The sequence below is a fragment of the Enhydra lutris genome, unplaced genomic scaffold (assembly GCF_002288905.1).
Source record: "Enhydra lutris kenyoni isolate GAN:26980312 unplaced genomic scaffold, ASM228890v2 scaffoldscaffold33, whole genome shotgun sequence".
In the NCBI taxonomy this organism is placed as follows: Eukaryota; Metazoa; Chordata; class Mammalia; order Carnivora; family Mustelidae; genus Enhydra; species Enhydra lutris.
The window spans coordinates 9605560-9628853 of record NW_019154117.1 but is presented as its reverse complement, the minus strand read 5'-3'; the positions used below and the strand labels follow the sequence as shown (position 1 = coordinate 9628853).

At 39.2% G+C, this 23294-nt stretch overlaps 1 protein-coding gene across 6 annotated transcripts in view; it reads right to left on the bottom strand.

Moving 5' to 3' along the window:
- Window positions 1-4649: 4649 nt before the first annotated feature.
- Window positions 4650-23294, bottom strand: part of LOC111153565 (COBW domain-containing protein 1) — a 52336-nt gene continuing 33691 nt past the window's right edge. For 4 of the 6 annotated variants that reach the window (XM_022512663.1, XM_022512666.1, XM_022512665.1 and 1 more), the window contains 6 exons: window positions 18041-18097; window positions 14338-14389; window positions 8855-8923; window positions 8688-8753; window positions 5366-5495; window positions 4650-5001 (listed from right to left, as the gene is read on the bottom strand). In XM_022512663.1, the coding sequence (XP_022368371.1) occupies window positions 4895-5001; window positions 5366-5495; window positions 8688-8753; window positions 8855-8923; window positions 14338-14389; window positions 18041-18097 (481 nt within the window). In that variant the 3' untranslated portion in view covers window positions 4650-4894. The remainder of the gene's footprint in view (window positions 5002-5365; window positions 5496-8687; window positions 8754-8854; window positions 8924-14337; window positions 14390-18040; window positions 18098-23294) is intronic. The other 2 variants (XM_022512664.1, XM_022512667.1) reach the window with 1 other exon arrangement.

Here is a 23294-nt window from a genome sequence, read left to right as displayed (position 1 = left end):
CCTGGTCTTCCCTCACACCCTGTGCTGACCTCTTCCTACAGCTTTCTTGCACTCAGAAGCAATGTTCAAGCCCCTTACACTAAAAGCTGGGAAAAGCCTAAAAAAGAACTTTTGCTTTAGGAAGGTATGCAGAAAGTTTGAATTTTTAAAAAATCAAATCTTGCTATAAAAAGAGAATTTGCATTTACTGAGACTCTGTATTGAGGGTGCTTTAAATTTCAACCCTAGAACAATAGAGAGAGATTTGCATTTTATCTCCATCTTATGAAATAAGGAGGCAAAGGCTCAGAGAGATTTAGTAATCTATCCTATATTACTTGGTAAACTAGAGAGTTTTAGATGAACTATGCCTAAACCTTGACCCGCCTCATCAATACCCTTCAAATTTTCTATAGCTAGCAGAATAACAGCCCACATTATTCAGTGATTTGCATTATTAAAAAAATTATTCTTTCCAGGATATCTATGGCAAGTTCCCAAGTCCTCTTAAGTGCAGGTTAAACCAATAATGATTCTGATCATAGGAAAATATTTCATTTGGGGAAAAATAAGAATGAAGAACAGAACAACACGTCTTTAAAAGGACATATAAGCAACATGAAAATACAGTGCAAAACTTAAAACAGTGAAGTGGCGCCTGGGTGGGTTAGTCAGTTAAGCATCTGCCTTGGGCTCGGGTCATGATCCTGGGGTCCTGGGATCAAGTCCTGTCTTGGTCTCCCTGCTCAGGGAGGAGTCTGCCTCTCCCTCTCCTCCTCCCCCCTCACCCCTCATGCACATGCGCACTGTCAAATAGATAAATAAAATGTTTAATCAATTAATTAATTAATTAAAACAGTGAGACGCCATTCAACGCAGACCTGAGAAGGTTCGAGTGTGTTAACCAGGTTTGGAAAAATGGGTACTTTCATACTCTACTGTATAAAGTTACAGCCATTTGGAAGAACAGTTTATCAGCTCTATTAAACATTTCACATGTGCACATGCCCAAGGCCAGTGATTCCACCGGTACCTCTCCATTCTAGAGAAACACTGTCGCATGAGAACAGAGGCTACGGCACGAGGCTGGTCACAGCAGCACTGTTTGCAGTTCCAAAGATAGCAAAGGACTGGTTCATCTGCCACAGTGATCACAAACCACATTAGGACCCCAGCTAAAACCCTCCAGCCGTTTCCCGAGCCATTCAGCATAAACCACATGTGGTCTGCTCCGTGGCATGAGGAGCAGCAAGCCTGGCCCCAGCGCACAGCCCCAGTCCCTTTCCAAACCCTGGTTTTCCATCCTCTGCCGCCCTGGCCTCCTGCCTGGTCTTGCCTGGCACTGTGCGGGCTCCACTTAAAAGCCTTGTTCTACTGCTTGCTCCCTCTCTGTGGAAGCTTCTTCTCTTCCCTACTTCAATGCACGACCTTTCAGCTCCATTCTCAACTTAGACACCACCTCTCCTCAGGGACGCTTCTGGGGCCCACCCAGTACTTTTATCAGCTTTCTTATTTCCCTAGAATTTTCTAATTTATGTCCCTCCACCAAAATGTACACAGTAAGATCCTGGCCCTTACCCGTCCCGTGCAGCTTCAGCCCAGTGCTCACGCATGGGCAGACTGGAAGCTCTCAATAAATGATTTTTTAAATGAATGTATTCTATGCTATGCTAGGAATTTCTATGCAGCAATATGACCATGGAAAGATCTAAGACTAATAGTTGAGTTTAAAAAAAAAAAAAAAAGCAAGTTGCACGGCCAGCTGTTGATTTGGGCTCAGGTCATGATCTCTGGGTGGTAGGATTGCGTGTCACATTGACTCCGTGCTGAGCTTGGAGTCTGCTTGTCCCTCTGCTCCCCAGCAACACCCCCGCACCAGGCGCACTCTCTCTCCCTCTCTCTTAAATAAATAAATAAAAATTTTAAAGCAAGCTGCATTACAATATACAAATATTTTATTTAAAACACACACATAAAAATAAAACCTTTCCTTAAGGATATTTATAACAAGCTTCTAAATATCCTGAGGAAGCAGCTTAAATTATGGTTCTAATCACTGAAAAACAATTCACTTTAGGCGACAACGCAAGCCATGTGTGCGAACGAAAAGAAACACGGGAAAGGGCAGACAGGAAGCTGACAACTTCGCTTACCTCCAAGGAGTGACAGTGACAGAAGGAGAAAGGTCAGGGGAGGCTGACTTCATCTGCAACGTTTGCATTTTTTACAATATAAATACTTGTGTGATAAAAAATATTTAGAGATTAATACATTTTAAAGAAAAAACAAGTATTTGTGAGTTTGATAAAGACAGACTTTTAAGAGTATTGATTGATACTACTTCAAACACTTCTCCTGCAACAGGACAATTAAGGTAAGCGCCTTCTCATATTTCTAGAACAGATGAATCCAGATACTAATTGTTTGCCAAAGAACATTATGGGGTATTATTGCGTCAACATTAACTATAAAATAAATCAATTTAAGTTGTTAGGAAGAAGAAAAAATTTATCCAGGTTCTGCTGTATGCCAGGGGCTGAGTTGGGTGCATTAGAAACCTATTCGATCCCCACATCAACAGTGAATGATTGCTATTATCACCGTCCACTCTATAAATACGGAAACCAATCTTGAGAAAATACTCGGCCAAAGATCACGCAGCCAAGAAGGAAAAGAAGTGGAATCACAGTCCAGATCAGACACAAAAATCAAATGAGTTTCTACTGGGCAATCTACTGCCACCAAGTAAGCTTATTCTCTCAACAACGGATTTAAGAGAATGGATTCAGGAGGCAAATGGATAAATACTGAGAACTTTTATTTAAAAAGAGACAGAATGTAGGAGAGGAGACAGTCTTTTTTTTTTTAGGATTATATTTATCCATTGAGATGGGGCGCCTGGGTGGCTCAGTGGGTTAAAGCCTCTGCCTTCGGCTCAGGTCATGATCCCAGGGTCCTGGGATCGAGCCCCGCATCGGGCTCTCTGCTCAGCGGGGAGCCTGCTTCCCCCTCTCTCTCTGCCTGTCTCTCTACCTACTTGTGATCTCTATCTGTCAAATGAATAAATAAAAAAAATCTTAAAAAAAAAAAAGATTATATTTATACATTGAGAGAGAGCATGAGCGGGGGGTGGGGGTGGGGGGGGAGGGCAGAAGGAGCAGGAGAGGGAGAAGCAGGCTCCGCTTAGCGGAGAGCCTGATGTAGGGCTTGATCCCAGGTCCCTGCAATCATGACCTGAGCCGAAGGCAGACACTTAACTGAGCCACCCAGGTGCCCTGAGAGACAGATAAGCTAGTCAATAAGCCTGCCTCCAAACACTAGAATCATTCAAGACACAGAGATATAACTCTTCTATTTAAAATTCTGGGGAAAAAAAAGGGGGGGGGGCGCCTGGGTGACTCAGTGGGTTAAAGCCTCTGCCTTTGGCTCAGGTCATGGTCCCAGGGTCCTGGGATGGAGTCCCGAGTCGGGCTCTCTACTCAGCGGGGGGCTTGCTTCCCCCACTCTGTCTCTGCCTGCCTCTCTGCCTACTTGTGATTTCTGTCTGTCAAATAAACAAATAAAATCTTTAAAGAAATAAAATAAAATTCTGGGAAAAAAAATTCCAAAAGGTATTTTGATAGCCTTCTGATACTTAGTCATTAGTTTGGGAAAGCTCTTCTTTAAATTCCATCTAATGCTTTTCTCTTACAATCTGAATACAGTTATGCAGACCTGGCCTTTAGTAGGAATAGGAGATCAGTAAGCCACTGTACATTTACACATCAACCACTAATATAAAGATGGTTAAATTATCCTTCGTTATCTGCCAGTTATGTCTGAAGTTTTGCACCTTGTCACTTTTTTGCTTATATTGAAAATTAAAGAAGCTCAAAGAAATCACGATGAATTTAATACCAGTAGTAAATTCTACTTAAAATTAAAAGCTCTAAAATTGGAATCATCTAAATATATTATGAAGTAAATGGAAGTTCCATTACTCTACCGGAAAGCTTAGAATTGACTAAGAGATGGCTTTAATTTTTTGACTCAGATTTCTTCCACTAATAAGTCTCTAGATGCAACAAGACTTCCATTTAATAAAAATGGTGATATTGTTTTTAAATAATTTTTGTTAATAACAATAAAATTTTATCTGTGCAGTCAGTGCAGTTCTAAGGGAAAAACACAACATGAAAGTAAGTTTTATCATTAGGATTATAAATAACTTCCACAGGTGAAAAGTTCAACATATGAAAATTTCAAAGCCAATTCTGACAGGTACTTTTGTGAACCGTCTATTTAAAAAAAAAAAACAAAAAACCTGGGTGCCTGGGTGGCTCAGTTGGTAGTGCCCAACTCTTTTTTTTTTTTTTTTTTAAGATTTTATTTATTTACTTGACAAAGATCACAAGTAGGCAGAAGCAGGCAGAGAGAGGGGGGAAGCAGGGGAGCAGAGAGCCAGATGCGGGGCTCGATCCCAGGACTCTGAGATCATAACCTGAGCTGAAGACAGAGGTTTAACCCACTGAGCCACCCAGGCACCCCAGGTAGTGCCCAACTCTTGATTTCGGCTCCGGTCATGATCTCAGGGTCCTGGGATCAAGCCTCATGTCGGGCTCCATGCTAAGTGGAGAGCCTGCTTAGGATTCTCTCTCTCCCTCCCCTTCTGCCCCTCCCCCAACACGCACCTCTCATGCACTCGCTCTCAAAAAAACAAAACAAAAAACAAATACTTCAGAGGACATTATATTTTATTGTATGTTTTAAGTATTTATTTACTACATTTTATGTGTTCCATAAAATAAACACTATTTTAAAGTACACTGGAATTCACAACAGAAGTAATGCAAAGAATAGATGTTTGAAATACACCCAGTAGGAAACTTACTCCCGATTTGTCATCCAATCCCTCTGATAAGAAATGCTTTTACTGTTATGGACAAACTTGATCTTCTTTGAAACGTGTTGTCCACCGTTTTTCTGTTTCCATCACAGTAGCTATAAATAGTTGTCTGAGGGTCTCTTTATCTAAATTCCTGCCTGCAAACAGAATAAAATATGATGAAATTATATGATGCTTATCAAAATGAGTTTGCCTACCAATTCTAAATCATTAACTTGATAATCTTCAGAAATTTACAAAAACTAAGTAATCAGTGATCCCCTCCGTTAACTTCCTATTTCTAGTTAAGTCCCTCAGAATCAAATTGGCATTTTAATTACTTTTCTACATGTGAAGAGGAATAGAATGCCTAACAAGTTCTGAATGTTATCACGCCATGAAGACAAATACATTAACCACAAGCTTAGGTTGACAAAAGGTATTGAGATTCGTTAATACTGGTTAAGTAGCATTATTATATCACTTTCAAATATATATTTTAGAAATTTAACTGTCACTTACCAATAAAAACCAGTTGATTTGTTCTCTCGGTGTCATCGTTCCAGCTCAGTGGTGTCTCCTCCAGATCGTAGAGTTCGTGGACACCCTGGACAATCACCTGTTTTGGTTTGTCTTTGATCGACACCAACCCCTGCTCAGACGAGATGGTTCAATCAACCACAGTTCAAATTTAAAGCAGAAGGTGAGCATCAGTCTTAATGGATTAATTATTCCTATTCCATTTTAAATACACACCCATAAAGAAGATGCTGTTAAAAATTACTTAAATCCAGTTATCTGTGGATTCTAGAAATAGCTTTTTAAAGCCTCCAATTTTTTTAAAGATTTTATTTATTTGACAGAGAAAGACACAGTGAGAGAGGGAACTTCCCGCTGAGTAGGGAGCCTGATGTGGGGCTCGATCCCAGGACCCTGGGATCACGATCTGAGCGAAGGCAGATGCTTAATGACTGAACCACCCAGGTGCCCCATAGCCTCCAATTTTTAAAAAAAGTTTATGTGCACAATGTTTTGTAAAATAATCCCTCGAACAATAAAATTAATATATGTATTAGGATGTGCTTTCAGTGTATGACAACCAAAAATTTAAACAACCAAATGACAAAACATGCATCGAATTCTACTGTTGTTTCTACTTCAAGGATTTTACACCTGTTCCATAGTTTTAGTGGGAAAACATGAGGAGCTAAAGGACTTGGGTGATAATTCTGACTGGGCTGCAATGAATGGTGCAGGGAATGATGGACTAAAGGAAAGGAAACACTGTCTGGATTAAGTTCATTTTTTATTGACTTGTAGAAATGATAAACTGGCCCCTCTGGGCAGGAAATAATTTCTCTGAAATAATGTTTGTTATACTTAGTATAAAGTTAATATATGTATTGCAGAACAGTAAGAAACACACCACTCATTGTCACTCTTGCCACATAAGCTTTGTGTGTTTTTGGTGTATTTGTGTATTTTAGGTGTATGTTCTTCCTGTTTTCCTTTGACCACTTCTGTTTTCTGCTTTTTATTTTCTAGTTTTACTGATAAAATTCACATACAGCACTGTATTAGTTTAAGGTGTACAATATGATTTGATTTCTGCTTTTTAAATTTAATTTTAATATGTAAAAACTCCTTGGAAAGAATTATCTAAACATCAATTTTCTGTTACTTGTTTAAAGACTTTGAAGTGCTAGCTGCTGAGTGAACATTTTATCTTAAAGATTTTATTTATTTATTTGACAGAGAGCACAAGCTCGGTGGGGCGGGGTGAGGGGTGAGGATGGCAGGCAGAGGGAAAGGGAGAAGCAGGTTCCTCGATGAGCAGAGAGTGGGGCTCCATTCCAGCACCCTGAGATCTCCCGGGATCATCACCTGAGCCAAAGGCAGTCACATAACTGACTGAGCCACCCAGGTGCCTCCCTGAGTGAACATTTTAAACATGTTCATCATTATCAAACTAACATTTTGTAGCCAGAAAAGGAGGACATCTGTGAAGGTGAAGGCTGTGTCGCCCCAGTTCTCACAGTGTTGTTGTGATGAGACAAAGGGGAAGGGAAGAACCAAAAGGACAAAGAACTGCAAAAAAACTGTTACACACCTAAGGACAAAATCCACGCTGGGATGGGGCAGGAAGAGCCACTGAACCCTGTGTGCAGGTGTTGGGGGCAGCACTAGTATACATGACCCAAGGGCTCCTTTGTAGTGCCCCCCCCCCCCCATTAAGGAGCAGGGGATAAAACAGTTACAGAATGAAACACAATCTGCCAGAGGGGATTGTGGAATGTAGATGGTGCTGCGGTCAGGATAGCAGTGGAAGGAGCATGCTTAGCTCCTCCGCGTGGAAATGACTTGCGAACAGACAGACGTGGTGCTCTGAAGCCAATCCCAGGTAAAGCCAGCACAGGGAGTAAAGAAATCTAAACCCGAATGGTTTCTTGATTGTCTCTACCTTTGTCATTCTAGTGACCCCAGGAAGTCAGCAGCTAACCTCACAGGAAAATTTAGTTACTAACAGTAATAATAACCAATAGTAATAATAAAATGTTTATGCACAATTCTGGAAACAGAGCAGCAGACAAATGACTGCTGATTGGGTAAACACACAACTAGAACCACTGCTCCCTAGAAAAAAACCTTCCGTGACATAAATACCGAAATGCCAAGTAACATGAATGGGTTTCCAAATACAGAGGAAGAATTTTTCTCTGATGTTCTGTATCTCTGTTTATGACAACCGTTCAGTGTCTGCTAAATGCGCCAAGCAACACAGGTTCAGCTGCAGCAAGATTTCTTTCCTTTTTTTTTTTTTTTTAAGATTTTATTTATTCATTGGACAGAGGGAGAGAGCACAAGCAGGAGGGCAGCAGGCAGAGGCAGAGGGACAAGCAGGCGCCCCGCTGAGCTGGGAGCCCAATGCGGGGCTCCATCTCAGGACCCTGGGATCATGACCTAAGCCGAAGGCAAACGCCCAACCAACTGAGCCACCCAGGCATCCTTGCAGCAAGATTTCTAATGTGCTTTCTCTGTTAATGAAGCTCACTTGGAAAATTAAACACAAAAAGATGTTCGGGGGCACCTGGATGGCTCAATCGGTTAAGTGTCCAACTCTTTTTTTTTTTTTTTTTAATAGATTTTATTTATTTACTTGACACAGAGAGACAGAGATCACAAGCAGCAGGCAGAGAGAGGGGAAGCAGGCTCCCCGCTGAGCAGAGAGCCTGATGTGGGACTCGGTCCCAGGACCCTGAGATCATGACCTGAGCTGAAGGCAGAGGCTTAACCCTCTGAGCCATCCAGGTGCCCCTAAGTGTCTGACTCTTAATTTCAGCTTAGGTCACAAGCTCAGGGTTATGAGATCGAGCCCCACATGGGGCTCGCAGTGGGCACGGAGCCTGCTTAAGATTCTATGTCTCCTTCTCCCTTCACCCCACCGATTCTCTTAAAAAAAAAAAAAAAAAAAAAAAAGGACATTCATTCAGTTTTCCCTAACCAACCAAACCATGTGCCGAGGAAAGGAGAGTTCCAGTGAGTCAAGCTCATTAGCCAGATAACTGCTCAGAACACTTGGGAGGAGAGAAAGAGGGTGATGCTTCAAGGCACGTGGGTTGTTTTAGCTGCAACACTAAATGAAGCTATGCAAATAAATTACATTTTACGCAGTGATTTCCAAAGCTTCTTTCCAGCAATGGAAATGAGAAAAAAAGGAAATCAGTAAAGATTATTTGTACTAAGACCAGTGCTGGTGTTTAAAACCAAATACAGTTTTATGTAACAGTCAAGAAAGGAAAGGGCCTTTGTCCCGAAGTATAAAAGTGTAGACCGTACTCCGCACCTTTAGCCGTATGACCTCCATGCAGTCATCGTCCTTGTTTCTCACATTCTTCTCCCACAGAAGATTCTGTATCAAGTGACATATTTAATAAGACCAACCATTGCTGCCAGCAACAGCCGTGTAACACAACATGTGGTAAATCATTATCAATTAAGTACTGCGTTCACCTGAATAAATACATTCAGACTTTCTTCCTTTGCATTTCCTCGTACTTCAAATGTCACCGTAATAATGCTCTATAAATCAAGACAGATAATCAATCATGATTTTCTTTATAGTAATATTGGTGTACTTCTTAGAACATCAGTATTATTTTATAGTGATGTCGGAATATTTGAAGACAAAAAGGAACGCGTTCATGAACATGCATGCTGCCTGACAAGTACACGGGGTCTATGTTTTTCACTATCTTGCTGAGTTCTGGTAGCAGCAATTCCATTTTCTGTACTCTGCAGAGGTGATCAGTGGGTTAGTATTTAAACAGAGAAACTTTCAGGAAAGGACACTCATAGTTTCACTCATTCTTTCCAGGACGCTCAGCACTGAGCGGGAAGGTAACGTGCACAGTGCACCGACTATGTACTGAGCCAGCTGCTCTTGCCTGGGCCACTTCATTAAATGTTTTCATTTACTTGGGAAACAACAATCCTGTGGAATAAAGAGAATTATTTCCCTTTTATAAATTGAGAAAAATAACGCTCAGAAAAAATAAACTACTCAGAGCCAGGAGTAAAACTCAAATGCAAAAGTGTAATTCTGTTCTCTGGGAAAAATGTAAAAGAAAATTCAGTTTCTCTCTGACCAAGTATGTGCCAAAGGAGAAGAGTATGTGGAGATGAGAATGATAGCATAATGTCACTTTTGGTTTGAGAAGGCTGGCATCATTTAGAATGTTAACTCTGATACTTATTTTTCCTCCTGCTCTGGATAAATCTCTCACTGTCCACTCTAAGGAACCAGAAGCTCAAGATCGCCTGCAGTTGGCCACATAACTAAAATGCAAAGCTCCATTTGCTCCTGTAACCAAAATTTCAACTTAGTGATGAAAATACACAAGGGCTAAGCATAAGATGATGAAAACACAAACCCCACCTTGGATAATTAGAAGATGCTCAAGCCAAGCTTTAAAACGGGAAGAAAAAACATAGTAAAGCACGGCCTTGCATCATTTCCTACAACTGCACATATTAAGAGCAATTTTATTCACCAACAGGAAAGCACACAGGCTTAGAGCAGAAAATATGGAAAGACCCAATTGCTTTTTATCCAAACATAGAGGACTGCTAAAGCGAAGTACTAAAGATCTAAGGACAAAATACACTGATATTTAGTCTCCACTGTTGCTGATAATGGGAAAAGCAAAAAGCACTTTCTTGCTAAATGTGAGACATGAAAGTCAACTAAAATGGACCTTGAAATGTCAGATTTTTAGAAGTACTTGTTCTGTCACAACTGCCAAGAGATGAAACAATATAACACCAACAGACTAAATGGACAAAGAAAACGCAGTATAATAGTACAGTATAAAAATGTGGAATGTAAATGAACCATTATTCACCTCTTAAGGAAAAGGAAATGTTGCCACGTGCCCCAACACGGATGAGCCTTGAGGACAACAGGCTAAGTGAAATAAGCCAGTCAAAGAAGGACAGATACTCCGTGATTCCACTTATACGAGGTATCTAAGTGGTCAAACTTACAGAAACAGAAAGTAGAATGGTGGATCCCTGGCTGGGAGGTGAGGGAAATGGGGAGCTGCGGTTCAATGAATATAGTTTCAGTCATGCAAGATGGAAAAGGGCTAGAGATCTGCTGTACAACATTAGCTAGTGATACTGCACTATATTCTTAAAAAAATTGTCAAGAGGGTAGATCACATGGGTTTACCATAATTTTTTTAAAGTACTTATTTTTAAATCTAAATAAACACACTATGCTTTTAAACTATTTGTTTTGTAAGTTTAATAGTATCCTGCACTTAAAGTTTTCTTTTCCCCTTAAAGCAATCACTGCAATACCTAAAAATCCATATCAAAATGCATAGAAAACCATATAACATTTCAAAATACATAGCAAAAAAGTTGCTAAATGAAACATAATTTGTCATTTTCAAAAGACAGTAGCAATTCAACCTTCAAAATTGCTTAAAATGTATTTTATTCAAGTTGGATAACTTGGCTTTTAATATTGGAAAGGTCTCAACATGGAACTCAATACTGCTTTATTCTAGCTTAAAGAATTTTTACTGGGAATGACTGTTGTTTTTGGCAGGTTAGCAATATGAGGATATTTCTAAGGGGTACAATAAACTCCAGTATGAGATAAAAAGGGTTTTAAAAATTACAACAATGCATCAGGGGGCTCAAGGAATGAGATACACATTTTAGAACTAGAGGTTTTTCTGTACTCAATAAACTCTCCTTACAGTAGACAAATATTTTTTTTTAAAGATTTTATTTATTAATTTGACAGAGAGAGGAGTCACGGCCAGAGAGGGAACACAAGCAGGGGGAAGAGGAGAGGTAGAAGTAGTCTCTCCACTGAGCAGAGAGCCTGATGTGGAGCTTGATCCCAAGACCCTGGGATCATGACCTGAGCCAAAGGCAGATGCTTAACAACTGAGCCACCTGGGCATCCTGCAGTAGACAAATCTTAAAGATTAAATCATCCAATTCCCACTGCAGAGGACGAGAGTCACAACTCATAATTCCTAATTTAATAAACTATGCACAGACTGCCATTTGGGTTTTCTCACCTTCTCACCCTCCAACCCTGGGCCCTCCTTATAGGGAGGGAACAAGGAATCCATGAAAGATGGCTGCATTACAGATGATTCAGGGATAAAACTTTAATAACATAACTACTATGTACCAAGTATTACCTATTTCAGACTTTTCTCCCAGTTTTTGTTTTGAATCTAAAATTAACTCTCCTTTTCCCAGACACAGAAAGAAGCAGAAAACCAAAGCAATCATTCAGAAAATGAAAGTAAAATAAGGTACTGCCGCTAGAATAAAATTTAGGAGTAACTCCAAAATTTTAGTTTTCTGGTCTATTTTTTCTTCTACCTCCCAGGTTATTTCCCTTGGTGTCCCAATCTTTGGCAAACAATATCTAATATGCAATAACTTCTGCATGTTTTCTTCATCTGGGAAACTGAGCCCATTAAAACATGCTCAACCCAAATGTGAAGCTCTTCCTGAGTCATCTCTATGGGGTATCCTGCCACCAAGTATGACGCTGAACGTCTGGCATCCATCCTTCTCCAAATCAGTGTGCCTTCCAGGTTTCTCTAAGCCTAAGTCCCTCCAGTTAATCAGGTCTGTTTCCCATCACTTTCCCCATCTTACTGTCCCCGCATCAGTCAGTGAGGTTACTCCGGCAAGTCTACCTGTGAATCAGCCCACCATTTAACCCATTTCCATTCCCCCTGCCACCCACACAGTCCGGGCCCTTGTCACAGGGTATGTTCCTGCTTGGTCTCCTGCCATCAGCTCCAACCCAGCTCACCTGACACTGTGGGACAGCCCAGTGTAAGTTCTGCTTGCCCCCACACATGGAAGCCCAACACCTTAGCTCAGGATTAAAATACCAAGCATCCCACCAACACTTCCATGCTACAGTCCTCCTCTTCTAGAGCATTCTCACTTTCCCACTTTTAAACATCTGGATTGCTCTTTCCCTTACTTCTTCCAGTCAAACAAAAACCTAGTTTAAGGCTACATTCTGATGTCATACTCAGAACAGCAGCTGCATCTTTGCAAAGAATGTTGTTAATTGGAAAGAGACGCAAAGGAACTCTCTTAACGATTTTGGAAATCTTCTGTATCTGAATCTAAGAGAGGATTACAGAGATATGTGTCCATGTGTGAAGATGGACCGATATACAAGCACAAATATATGTAAAGACACATGGACTTCTATGCTAAAAACCTGTAGGCTTTACTGTACATTTTAAAAAAAGTATCTTTCATGAAGCCTCAGATCCACTAAACCAAAGGAGACCACCATTCCCCTGAATCCCAGAGCCTTTGTATGCAGTAGTACATTCTGCCCTTTTTTATATGCCTAAAGCAGGGAAGTGCCTCAGAACCTCCTGTAGAGCCTTAAAAAAAAAACAGACACACCCTATTTACTGATGAAATAATGACACACCGTCTGGGACTGGATTTAATACACTCCAGCAAAGGTAATGGGCACTTGCAGTTTTATTGTACCATTCTACTTTTATGTATTTTTGAAATTTTCTGTTTAAAAAATACTCCAGCAAAAGAAATACTGGGAAGACAGAGGCAATAAAATCAGCAAAATGTTTACAACCATTGCAACTGGGTTCCTATTGCTATTCTCTGTACTTTTGTGTATCTTCAGAAATTTCAATTAAATGTTAAAAATGTATATACACATTCATTTGCACACACTCAAACCCCACTTCCGGAGATACGAGGTGGGGACTACTGAACATCCAATATTTTTTAAAAAGTTCCACAGGTAACTCTGATGTTTCCCATTTGAGAAACAGCTTTTCATTTCTGTAACAAATATTCACTGAGCAACCACCACATACTGTGCCCTGTGCAGAGCACTGAGGACTCCACACTTAAGGCGCGTACAGACTACTACGAGGAAAAAGCATTTCAACCCAAACTGTAGGGCATTATAAACGCCATGAGAGGGATATACGCAAGATACTGTACATAGAGATATCGGCCATTATAAAGGTTCTTGGAAGAGACTACTACATTCTTCATCTTTTACATGACTCCTAGGATGATGTCCCTCACTTAGAAAGTAAGAACATGTTTCCAGTTCATCATTATGACTGAGTATTATAAACAGTTGGGTTTTTCCAAAATTTCTACTGCCAGAGAACTGTATTTCTCTCACTCACTCATTTTAAAGACATGCAAAGATGAATAAATATTAAGCTTCCCAGAGGAAAAGTGCCAGGAACACAGTAGTACGGGTCCCCATAAATACGAGGCAAAATGAAGATAGACGAACAAGTAGCCCCATCACAACCAGTAATGCTTCAAAGAGTGAGTGCCGGTTTCTAGACAGAGGAGGGAAGACGGTATATGGCTCACTCACATGCCCCCTTTGTGTTTCAGTGGAACAAAGAAATTACCAGAAATAGCTTTAGACCACCTAAATTTTATTTTAGGGCACCTAAATATTAAGAGCTTTAGACCACCTAAATGAAGGACACCTTAGGGAGTTCAAATTTACAGTGCTATCTCCAGGTGAAACTCCAAGTCAATTTTCATTTAAATAAGCCATAGAGGTTTTTACCAGACTTTCCATTAATCTGTTGGTTCAACATAGCAAAAATTAGGCTGCATATAGAACCCCCAGGCTGCTTTTAAGCAGTGATTCCCATAAGAAGAACTGATCAAAATACGCTGAGCGACCTGCTGAATAGAGAAGCTAGAAAGCATGATTTCTTGAGATTCTAAATAACTCTGGTTTAATGAATTCCTAATATGTATTAAGAAGCTAGATGAGATTACCTCAAAAGCATCCAAATTCTGAAAATTATCAACAAACTTCAAAAATACTTTTTTTAAGCAAGACTCAAATAAAACATTCCTAACAGAAACAATTTATTTTTTTTTAATGCTTAAAAAAATTTTTTCAAAGACAGTTTTACCTGATCAAGGTGAGGCTGTGTTGTTGGCACATGCTGAAGTTTTTTCTGCAAACTAAAAAAAAAAACTAATTATAAATTAAGAGATCAATATACTTTCAATTTAACGTTATATATTACTTAGAGATGCAGAGCTAAGAAGGAAGTTTCCACAATTCACTCTATTATATGGTTCCAGTTTTACATATTATTTACACATTCTAATAGAGAAAAACTAGCAAAATGTTTAAAGATTTTTTCTAACGATGTGTACACATTCAACAAGCAAGCAAACAGACTGGTATGAAATGGGTGAAGGGGACTAAGAGATAGAAACATCCAGTTACAAAATAAAGAAATCAAAGATGAAAAGTACAGCACAGAGAATATAGTCACTAATACTGTAGTAACATTGTACAGTGATACATGGTGACCACACTTATCAAGGCGAGCACTGAGTTAAGATAAAGAATTCTCAACTCAATATGCTATACACCTGAAAATTTAAAACACTGTATGTTACACTTCAATAAAAAAAATGTACACACATTCACATGCATACATATACACACAATATAGAAAAAAATTAATCTTTAGTTACACTACTCTGTGTGGTTAAATATATCAGCAGATTTCTTTTTAATTCCAACAGATCTATTACCAGCCTACAAAAAGACACAGGAGCATTTTACTACTGCTCCAAATTTCAACTCGTCCCAAGCTTCCTCCCAATCTTCCTAACGTCAAAACAAGGCTAGTACCTAAACAAAGTCAGAAGGGTATATTTTTTTCCTTTATCAGTGTTTTCCCTTAAACGTATCTACTTATTAAGAAATAATAACATCCATAAATATACCCCTTCTATATAGTTACTTGCCAATGACTGAGAGAAAACAAACTATCTTAAAACCAGTTACAACCTTAACAACTGTAGCTATACACTTGGACACGATGGGGATAGGCTGGGAGGAGAAAAAAGACTTAAAACCTTGCAGATGTTTTGTTTTGCACAACAGTGAGGGGTAATTTAGTGACAGGGAGTTTAGAAAAGAGAAAAGGATTATAGGAACTGCTGGAGGGAAATGAGCCTCACTAGAGGGGGTCCTGATAGAGAAAGTGTCAAATTAAATCCTTCCCAGCTGGCTGCTCAGGAAAGGATTCTCCATTTCAGCAACTGAGCACAATGAAAGTTATGCACAGGCTTAAGTCACAGAATGGGCTCACATTAAATAGTTACTTCCTTAAGTGTCACTAATGCATTATCACTGTTCTTAAGCAAGTGTGGAGTGAGATTACCTTAGAAAATGTTTGAAAAATCACACATTCTTTCCTTAGGTTCAATATTTAATGTTGTTAAAAATAACTGCCAACAACTTCCACAAGGAAGGAAAAGGTTTTCCTCAACCCTCTAAGGTGTCTGGCTGGGCGTGAAAATTAGATTGACAAACAGAGATTAGCAGGAGAAAATGGCACAAATTTACTATAGAGAGATAAAGAAAGAGTGTGCAGCAGGGAAGGGGAAGAGGGAGAGGGAGAAAGAATCCCAAGCAGATTCTCTACAAAGCGCAGAGCCTAACACAGGGCTGGATCTCAGGGCCCTGAGATCATGACCTGAGCAGAAACCAAGAGTTAGACACTTAACCAACTGAGACAGTCAGACACCCCTATTAATGTAAGTTTTATGTAACACAGGAGCCTTCATAAAGAAATGAAGAACTAAAGAAATGGTTAAACCTGAGTGTTGTTATGCTCTGTTTGATAAAGAGTGGAAGGCTGTGGAAAGAGAAAATGGGACAGAGTACAAAGCAAGTGCAGTAAACTGGGTGATACTCAGAGAGGCCAGTTTCTTCAAATTCCTCTGTGTGTGCCTTAGTCTGCAGAGAAAGGATGCTCCCCTCCTCGGGGCACTGGGCCGGTACCTCTCACACAAGGCTCATGACCCAACTACTTCGGAGGAAATGGGAGAAAATATTTCCAAATCACATATCTGATGAGGGAGTAACACCTAGAATACATAAAAAGCTCCTCCAGCTCAGCCACAAACAACAGCAACAAACCATGGGATTAAAAAATGGACCAAGTATTTGAATAGACATGTCTCCAAAGATCATCGACAAATGGCCACTAAGTACATGAGAAGAGGGTCACGATCTCTAACCGTGAGGGAAACGCAGAGCACAACCACAAGGTTCTGCCACCTCACACCATGAGCACGGCTACTACCAAAACCAACTGGAAATACCGAGTGTTGGCAAGTCCATGGAGAAAGCAAAACCCTGTGTGGTGCTGGTGGAAGTTAAAATGGTGCAGCTGCTGTGGAAAACAGTACAGTGTGCCTCAAAATATTACGAAGAAGTGAAAGCAGGAGTTGTGAAGAGACATTTGCACACCCATGTCATAGCAGCAGTGTTCACAATAGCCAAGAAATGGAATCAAGTCAAATGTCCATCACTGGATGAATGGATAAACCAATGTAACACATGAATATGATGGGGTAGTATTTAGCATGAAAAGGAAAGAACTGTCACATGCTACAACATGGATGAAACTTGAGGACTAAGTGAAGTAAGCCAGTTACAGTAAGACAAATGCCATAGATTTCCACTGGTATAAGGAATCTAAAGTAGTCAAATTCTTTTTTTTTTTTTTTTTTTTTTTTTTTTTAAGATTTGTCTTATTTGAGAGAGAGAGAGAAAAAGAGAGCATGAGCATGAATGGTGGGGACAGGCAGTGGGAGAGGGAGAAGCAGACGCCCCACTGAGTGGGGAGCCAGATGCAGGACTTGATCCCAGAACCCAGAGATCATGACCTGAGCTGGAGGCAGATGCTTAAGTGACTGAGCCACCCAGGCGCCCATAAAGTAGGCAAATTCTTAAGAACAGATAACAAAATGGTAGTTGCCAGAGGCTGTGGGGAGGGGACCATCGCAAGCTTTCATTCAACAGAGTTTCACTTTTGCAAGATGAGAAAGTTCTCTAAATCTATTGCACAACAATGTGAATATACTTAACACTACTGAACTGTACATTTAAAAACAGTTAAGATTATTTAAAAGAAAAAAAAAAGATACTGATGTCCAGGGAAGAAAGATACGTTCCTTTCCCTTATCAAAAAGATTCCCTCCAGGGGCACCTACCTGGGTGGCTCAGTGGGTTAAAGACTCTGCCTTCGGCTCAGGTCATGATCCCAGGGTCCTGGGATCGAGCCCCAAATTGGGCTCTTTGCTCAGCAGAGATTCTGCTTCCTCCTCTCTCTCTGCCTGCCTCTCTGCCTACTTGTGATCTCTCTCTCTCTGTCAGATAAATAAATAAAATCTTAAAAAAAAAAAAAAAAAGATTCCCTCCAGGGAAAGAAACAAGAAAGTGATCCATCACTTAAGAGAAAGGAGAAGTGTGTAGGATATCTCAAGCTAAAATTTTTTTTGTATTTCATCCATTTTTCTCATAGAAAGTATTACACACAGTGGTTGGTGTAGAAATATTAAAAATGGATCCTTAAAGTTAACTACCTTTTATACTAAAATTTCTATAGGAAAATGTATTGTGATTTCCAAACAACAAATTAATAACATTTTAAGAATCTAAACATTAGGAATGATCTTGTAAACCATAGAAATGATCAGAAACTTAAAACAAGTGCGCATCTGCATAAATCATTCCTGTAACTTCTACAATCATGGAATAAAAAGTACATTACAAAAAAAGTGAACAAAATACAGAAAACATACCTTATTCCAGAAAGACTGTCAAAGGCATGAAGATCTAATACATTAGAAAGATCAACTCTAAAAGGAAGAAATCCAGTGTAAACAGTGGGAAATTCTGTGAAATATATTCAATTAATCAAGGGAAAAAAAAATCTCTATGAATCTTTTGCCAAAAATGTAGACATAAAGTTTAATCAACATATCATACCATTTGGGAAACACATAAAAATGACAAGCAAAGAACAAAAAGCTTATTGTAAATTTTTTAAATAAATTTCTTCAAAAAATTCAAAAAATGGTGAATAGTACAAATTCAAGGCAGAAAATTACTTGATTATTGCTTCAATAAACTACATATATTTTTATTTATACCTTCAATTGCTTTTTAATCCTGGATATTTATGAGCTTGACTTCAAATACATTTTTACAGCCAAAAAAACAAAAACAAAAAACACATCAGTTATAGAACTGGAACCTTTCAAAGCAGCAGTTTATTACTCAAAAGATGAAATGTGAGAAGAGAAGCAAAGAGACTAGCACAGTACAGTACCTTACCTTCAGAAGGTCTGGATTTCTTTTACTTCACTCCCCCCCACCCCCGCCATGATATAACAGGTAGTATTTTAAGAATATGAGGAGTCAAACAACTAAGGTATAAATGTTCACTCTAGGACACTAATCTACATTCAAAGAATGTGGTTTATTTCCTTCAGATCGGGATTGCATTGACTGAAACATCCCAGTTAGTGCACTATGTGAATAAACATTATTTCCATGGGAATTATTTAGAGGTAATTGTGGCTTATTAGGAAAGCAGTGATTGAAATCAAAAGAGAATATCACATCAAAGAGCATTCATTTTGGTTGAAATACATAAAGACTAGTGAGTTCCAATTCTTACATGAGCTTGTAAAACAGTAGAGGACAGTGATTTCTCTATAATCAAAGCTACAATGAAGGAAAGTTTCAAGAAAATCACAACAGTATGAATTTCAAAATCAGACTCCAGGAATTTGCCAAACATGTAAGTTCTTTTACAAGGAAAACAAAATTTAGTCAAATTCAAGATTTTTAAAAACATGCCAATGTGTAAGCCAAACCACCTCTTCTAACTTAGGAGTGACCGGCTCTGGCTGCTTTGTTGATTCCCAACAGTCAGCCAAATATTCGTGCCTATGGCAACAATACTGTTTGATTAGGAGTACTTATCCTGGCACAAGGCAGACAAATTCCTATTTTACGAAAAGAGTAATACTCCAAAGTTATATGTTAATAAACTATATCAACACTTCACATTCTGGACATCCTAGATGAAAAGAATCACGAAAATCATCAAAGAAGTAAATATTCCATAAAGAAATTTTTAAAATAACAACATTAGAGATCAAACCCTTAATATTAAACATATTTCCATCTTCACCATGACAATTGAGTAAATATTTGTACTGATATGTGACAGATGAATGAACTTCTCCCTCAAGTTTATCATCTTTTTTTTTTAATTTTATTTATTTATCTGACAGAGAGAGAGAGAGATCACAAGTAGGCAGAGAGGCAGGCAGAGAGAGGGGGAAGCAGGCTCCCCGCTGAGCAAAGAGCCCGATGCGGGGCTCGATCCCAGGACCCTGAGGATCACAACCTGAGCCAAAGGCAGAGGCTTAACCCACTGAGTCACCCAGGCGCCCCCCAAGTTTATCGTCTTTACCTTAGGAAATAGCTAGTTTAAAAAGTACACCTGCCAATCGTCTGAATATCAAAATTCAGGCCAACTGTATGAATACCAGAAGTCAGTTTTGAAACACAAGTTTCTAAAATAAACAGTTTCACTCTGACAGTGTTCTTAAGAATCCACACCACACATTTAGAAATAATTCTGCTTGATACCCAGAATCTTTTGATATTTCCAAAACACACAGGATCAACACTAGATCTGCACAGGTTAAAAATCTATAGAGAATAGAGTCCTCACGGAGGCTGCCGCAACCCAGCCACTGTCCTTGCTCCTATGGCAGAGCTGGGGGTGCTGGAGGTGCCAGGTGCATACCTCTCTTTTCTGTACATGTGGACTGGAATAGGGCTAGGGGAGCTCTGGGGGGTCTCCCACCCAGACCAGACTGGGGCTCTCTGCTGCAGGAACCATTGGGGGCTGGAGGACGCTACAGCAGTGTTGGAAGGGAGGGGGCAAAAAAAAAAAATCAACAGAGAATAAAGTAACACTAGCCTCTCACTACATCTCACCAGATTCTCAATGGAGAATTAAAGAGGAAAAGTTTAAGGTTCCAGATTAGAGTTAACATGGACCTGACCAAATCTAGTACCACCATGGAAAATAAATTCCTTCACTCATCCAACTAGAAAACTAATTTCAAAGGCATAAAATATATTTAGTGTCCTCCTTTAAAAATAACAACATCAGATATTTCCAAAACAGTAATACAAAAAATAAAAAATTACCTCCATCAGTTTTTACATAGTGGGGAGCAGAGTTTAGCTGCTACCCCAGGGTTAGTGTCTGCTAGTTACCTTTCCAAAGTTCAATAAGTCTCCTAAACAGGGGCCACCAGCCAATCCCAGATCTATGAACCATCAAATCCATCCAATAGCTAACTCCTGAACTTCAGAACCAGATTTCTGAAGGCCTTCCCCAGTTGTACCTCAAACTCAGTATCTCCAAAACTCAACAAAACACCTTTTACCAAACCCCTGCTACCACTACCTCACCCGGAAATTGCTCCTCCTTCTGGTATTTCCTTCCATGAAGAACTGCACCATATTCAATCCTTCTCCCAGGACTCATACTGCTTTTAAAACCTTTCACTGACTCCTTGCTGCCCAAAGGAAAAAAAGAAACCCAAAGTATATGTCATGGCAGTCAAGATCCTTTGTGGAAAGTTCTCCATCTCCTCAGTCACATCTCTTTTTCTCTCTGCCACACAGCATGTACTCTAGCTGTTCTAAAATACTTACAGGTCTCTGGAGTACAAAATCTTCCTATGCCTAAAAAGCCACTGCTACTCTTGCTCATCTGGAAAAATCCTATTCATTCTTTAAGAGGTCAATAATCACCTTCTCAGTCAAAATTTCCTGAATCTTCATCAAGAAGAGCTGAGCAGTTGTTCCTCTATATCCCTGTTCTTATAGGACCCAACACAAATAATACTCCTGTTATATTAATAATAGTTAATACATTGGGTTTTGCTTGTTTAGTTCTGTCTCCCCCAAATGACTCATCACCTACCACAAAGGCAGAGTTTTTGCCTTATCCATTGCTTAAATCCTCAACAAGCCAAGAAATGCCTGGCAGCTAATAGAATGCCCAACAGTTTGTTGAACTGACTAACTTACTACTGAACAACTGGATTTTGGTTCTCCTGTTCCATCCTCTGAAATCTCTAAGATTAAAAAGGAGTTAGGGAGAGATAAGAATGGCTCTTCTTCTGATCTCCCACCCCTGCTCCTGAAGTCTATATGGCCCATTAGAACTTCCATTTGTCTCAAAGTCAACTTAAGTCTTACTCTTAGTAAGACAATGCTACACCTGATTCTTATTCCTCGACGTAAATACTCAAGGTAAGCCCTCTCTACATATGCTTACAGCAGTCTTATTGTTAGTTTTACTACTATCCGCATTTGTCAACCACAAAACGCTTGAGGCATTAAAATTTAAAAACAAAAAAACAAACACAGTAAGACAAAACTTCCATCAATTATTTCAACCATTTTGTTAAAAACCAGATCTCTCCTTTCTAAACTGGGAAGTTCAAATTACTGTGCCTCAAGGAATTGGGGGAAATATTTAATGTAAGATTAGTGACCACTGTAAGAATTCTACCATGGAGGTCTGCTCTTCACTGAAAAAGATCCTAATCCAACTTCAGTCCTCACGGAAAGGAAGTACTATTTCAGAAAGTCCCTACATTCTCAGAATGGCAAACACAAGACACTGAAGAAAGAGAAAAAAAAAGGAAAAGAGATTTTATTCATTTGCTCATTCACCCATTTGAACTATATTATATATTATATGATATCATATATATTATATATATAACTGCATGTTTACTGTTCTATAACATAACAGAACAACTGTTAGAATTGTCATATAAACATCAAAATTGTTTCCTAATAATCTCTTCAAGATAAAACCTTTATGCAGGGCATAAAGGTCTAAAATGAAAACAAACGGAAAAAATGTTAAGCAAGGTAAATCCAGGGGCCTGTAAAAACTGAGATGTTTGTGAATGTGAACCAAATAATTGCTACTACAATAGAACCACAGCTAATTATGGATATGGTTTTTAAAAAACTTTTTTCAGCTTTATGTGGTCGTCTGTGTGTCACTTTGTAATGAAGAGAAAATTTAAGGAAAAAGAAAATGGTAAAAATGCAATAGAAAGAAGATGGATAACTGAGGAATGGCTCTGGTATGGGTTAGAATATGAGATATTTTCTACACTGGAATCTGAAATGCAGGGAGCACATTTGGTGTGTGCTTGGAGAAGACTTACACGAAGGGCATTCTTCGGCCACCGCTGCCAACAGATGAGTGGCTTCTGAGAATGCATACCAAATCCATTCCCCAGCTGTTCACACGCACACAAGCAGCTGCCTCCGTTACGCCTAATGCTGAGGGTAGTCTGTCAGCACCTCTAATCTCCGCCATAGCAGACAAGCCTCTCAGCTAAGACCTCTGCTGCACTTCCAAGGAAAGAATCTTTGAGTTAAGGACTGGGTTGGCGCTAGTCTGCCAGCTGTGAGCCCCAGAGCTGCTGGCTGCATGCTGCTGGGCCTATCAGCTGCTCAACCATTCCTGCTAAAAAATGAGCTTAACAACATATCCCTGTAAGAAATTTTCTGAAATCATAATAGCATTCACTGGAAAACCGAATTCAATCCAAACAAATACATTTCACAGATGTTTCAAGACTATGTCTATTTTATAAAGTAATGCACATCTGTATGAACAGAATAAAAAGACAGAAGAACCTATAGGAAATGGAAATAAAAATGTAAAAAAGAATGTGTTAGGAACTTAAAGGTTCCATCTATTTTTACATGACAGATTATTTTTGCAGCTATACAAAAAACTAAGAAGTTTTAAAAAAATATTAGAATGTCATTTAGGTACCTCAAGCTAAGATGAGATTCCTAATTTAAAAAAAAAAAAAAATATATATATAAAAATAAATAAATATTTTTTATTTTTTAAAAACAAAGAGCAAGACATATAACAAAAACAGTGAGGAGGGGATAGAGAGAGGAAATCAGGCGCTCAGC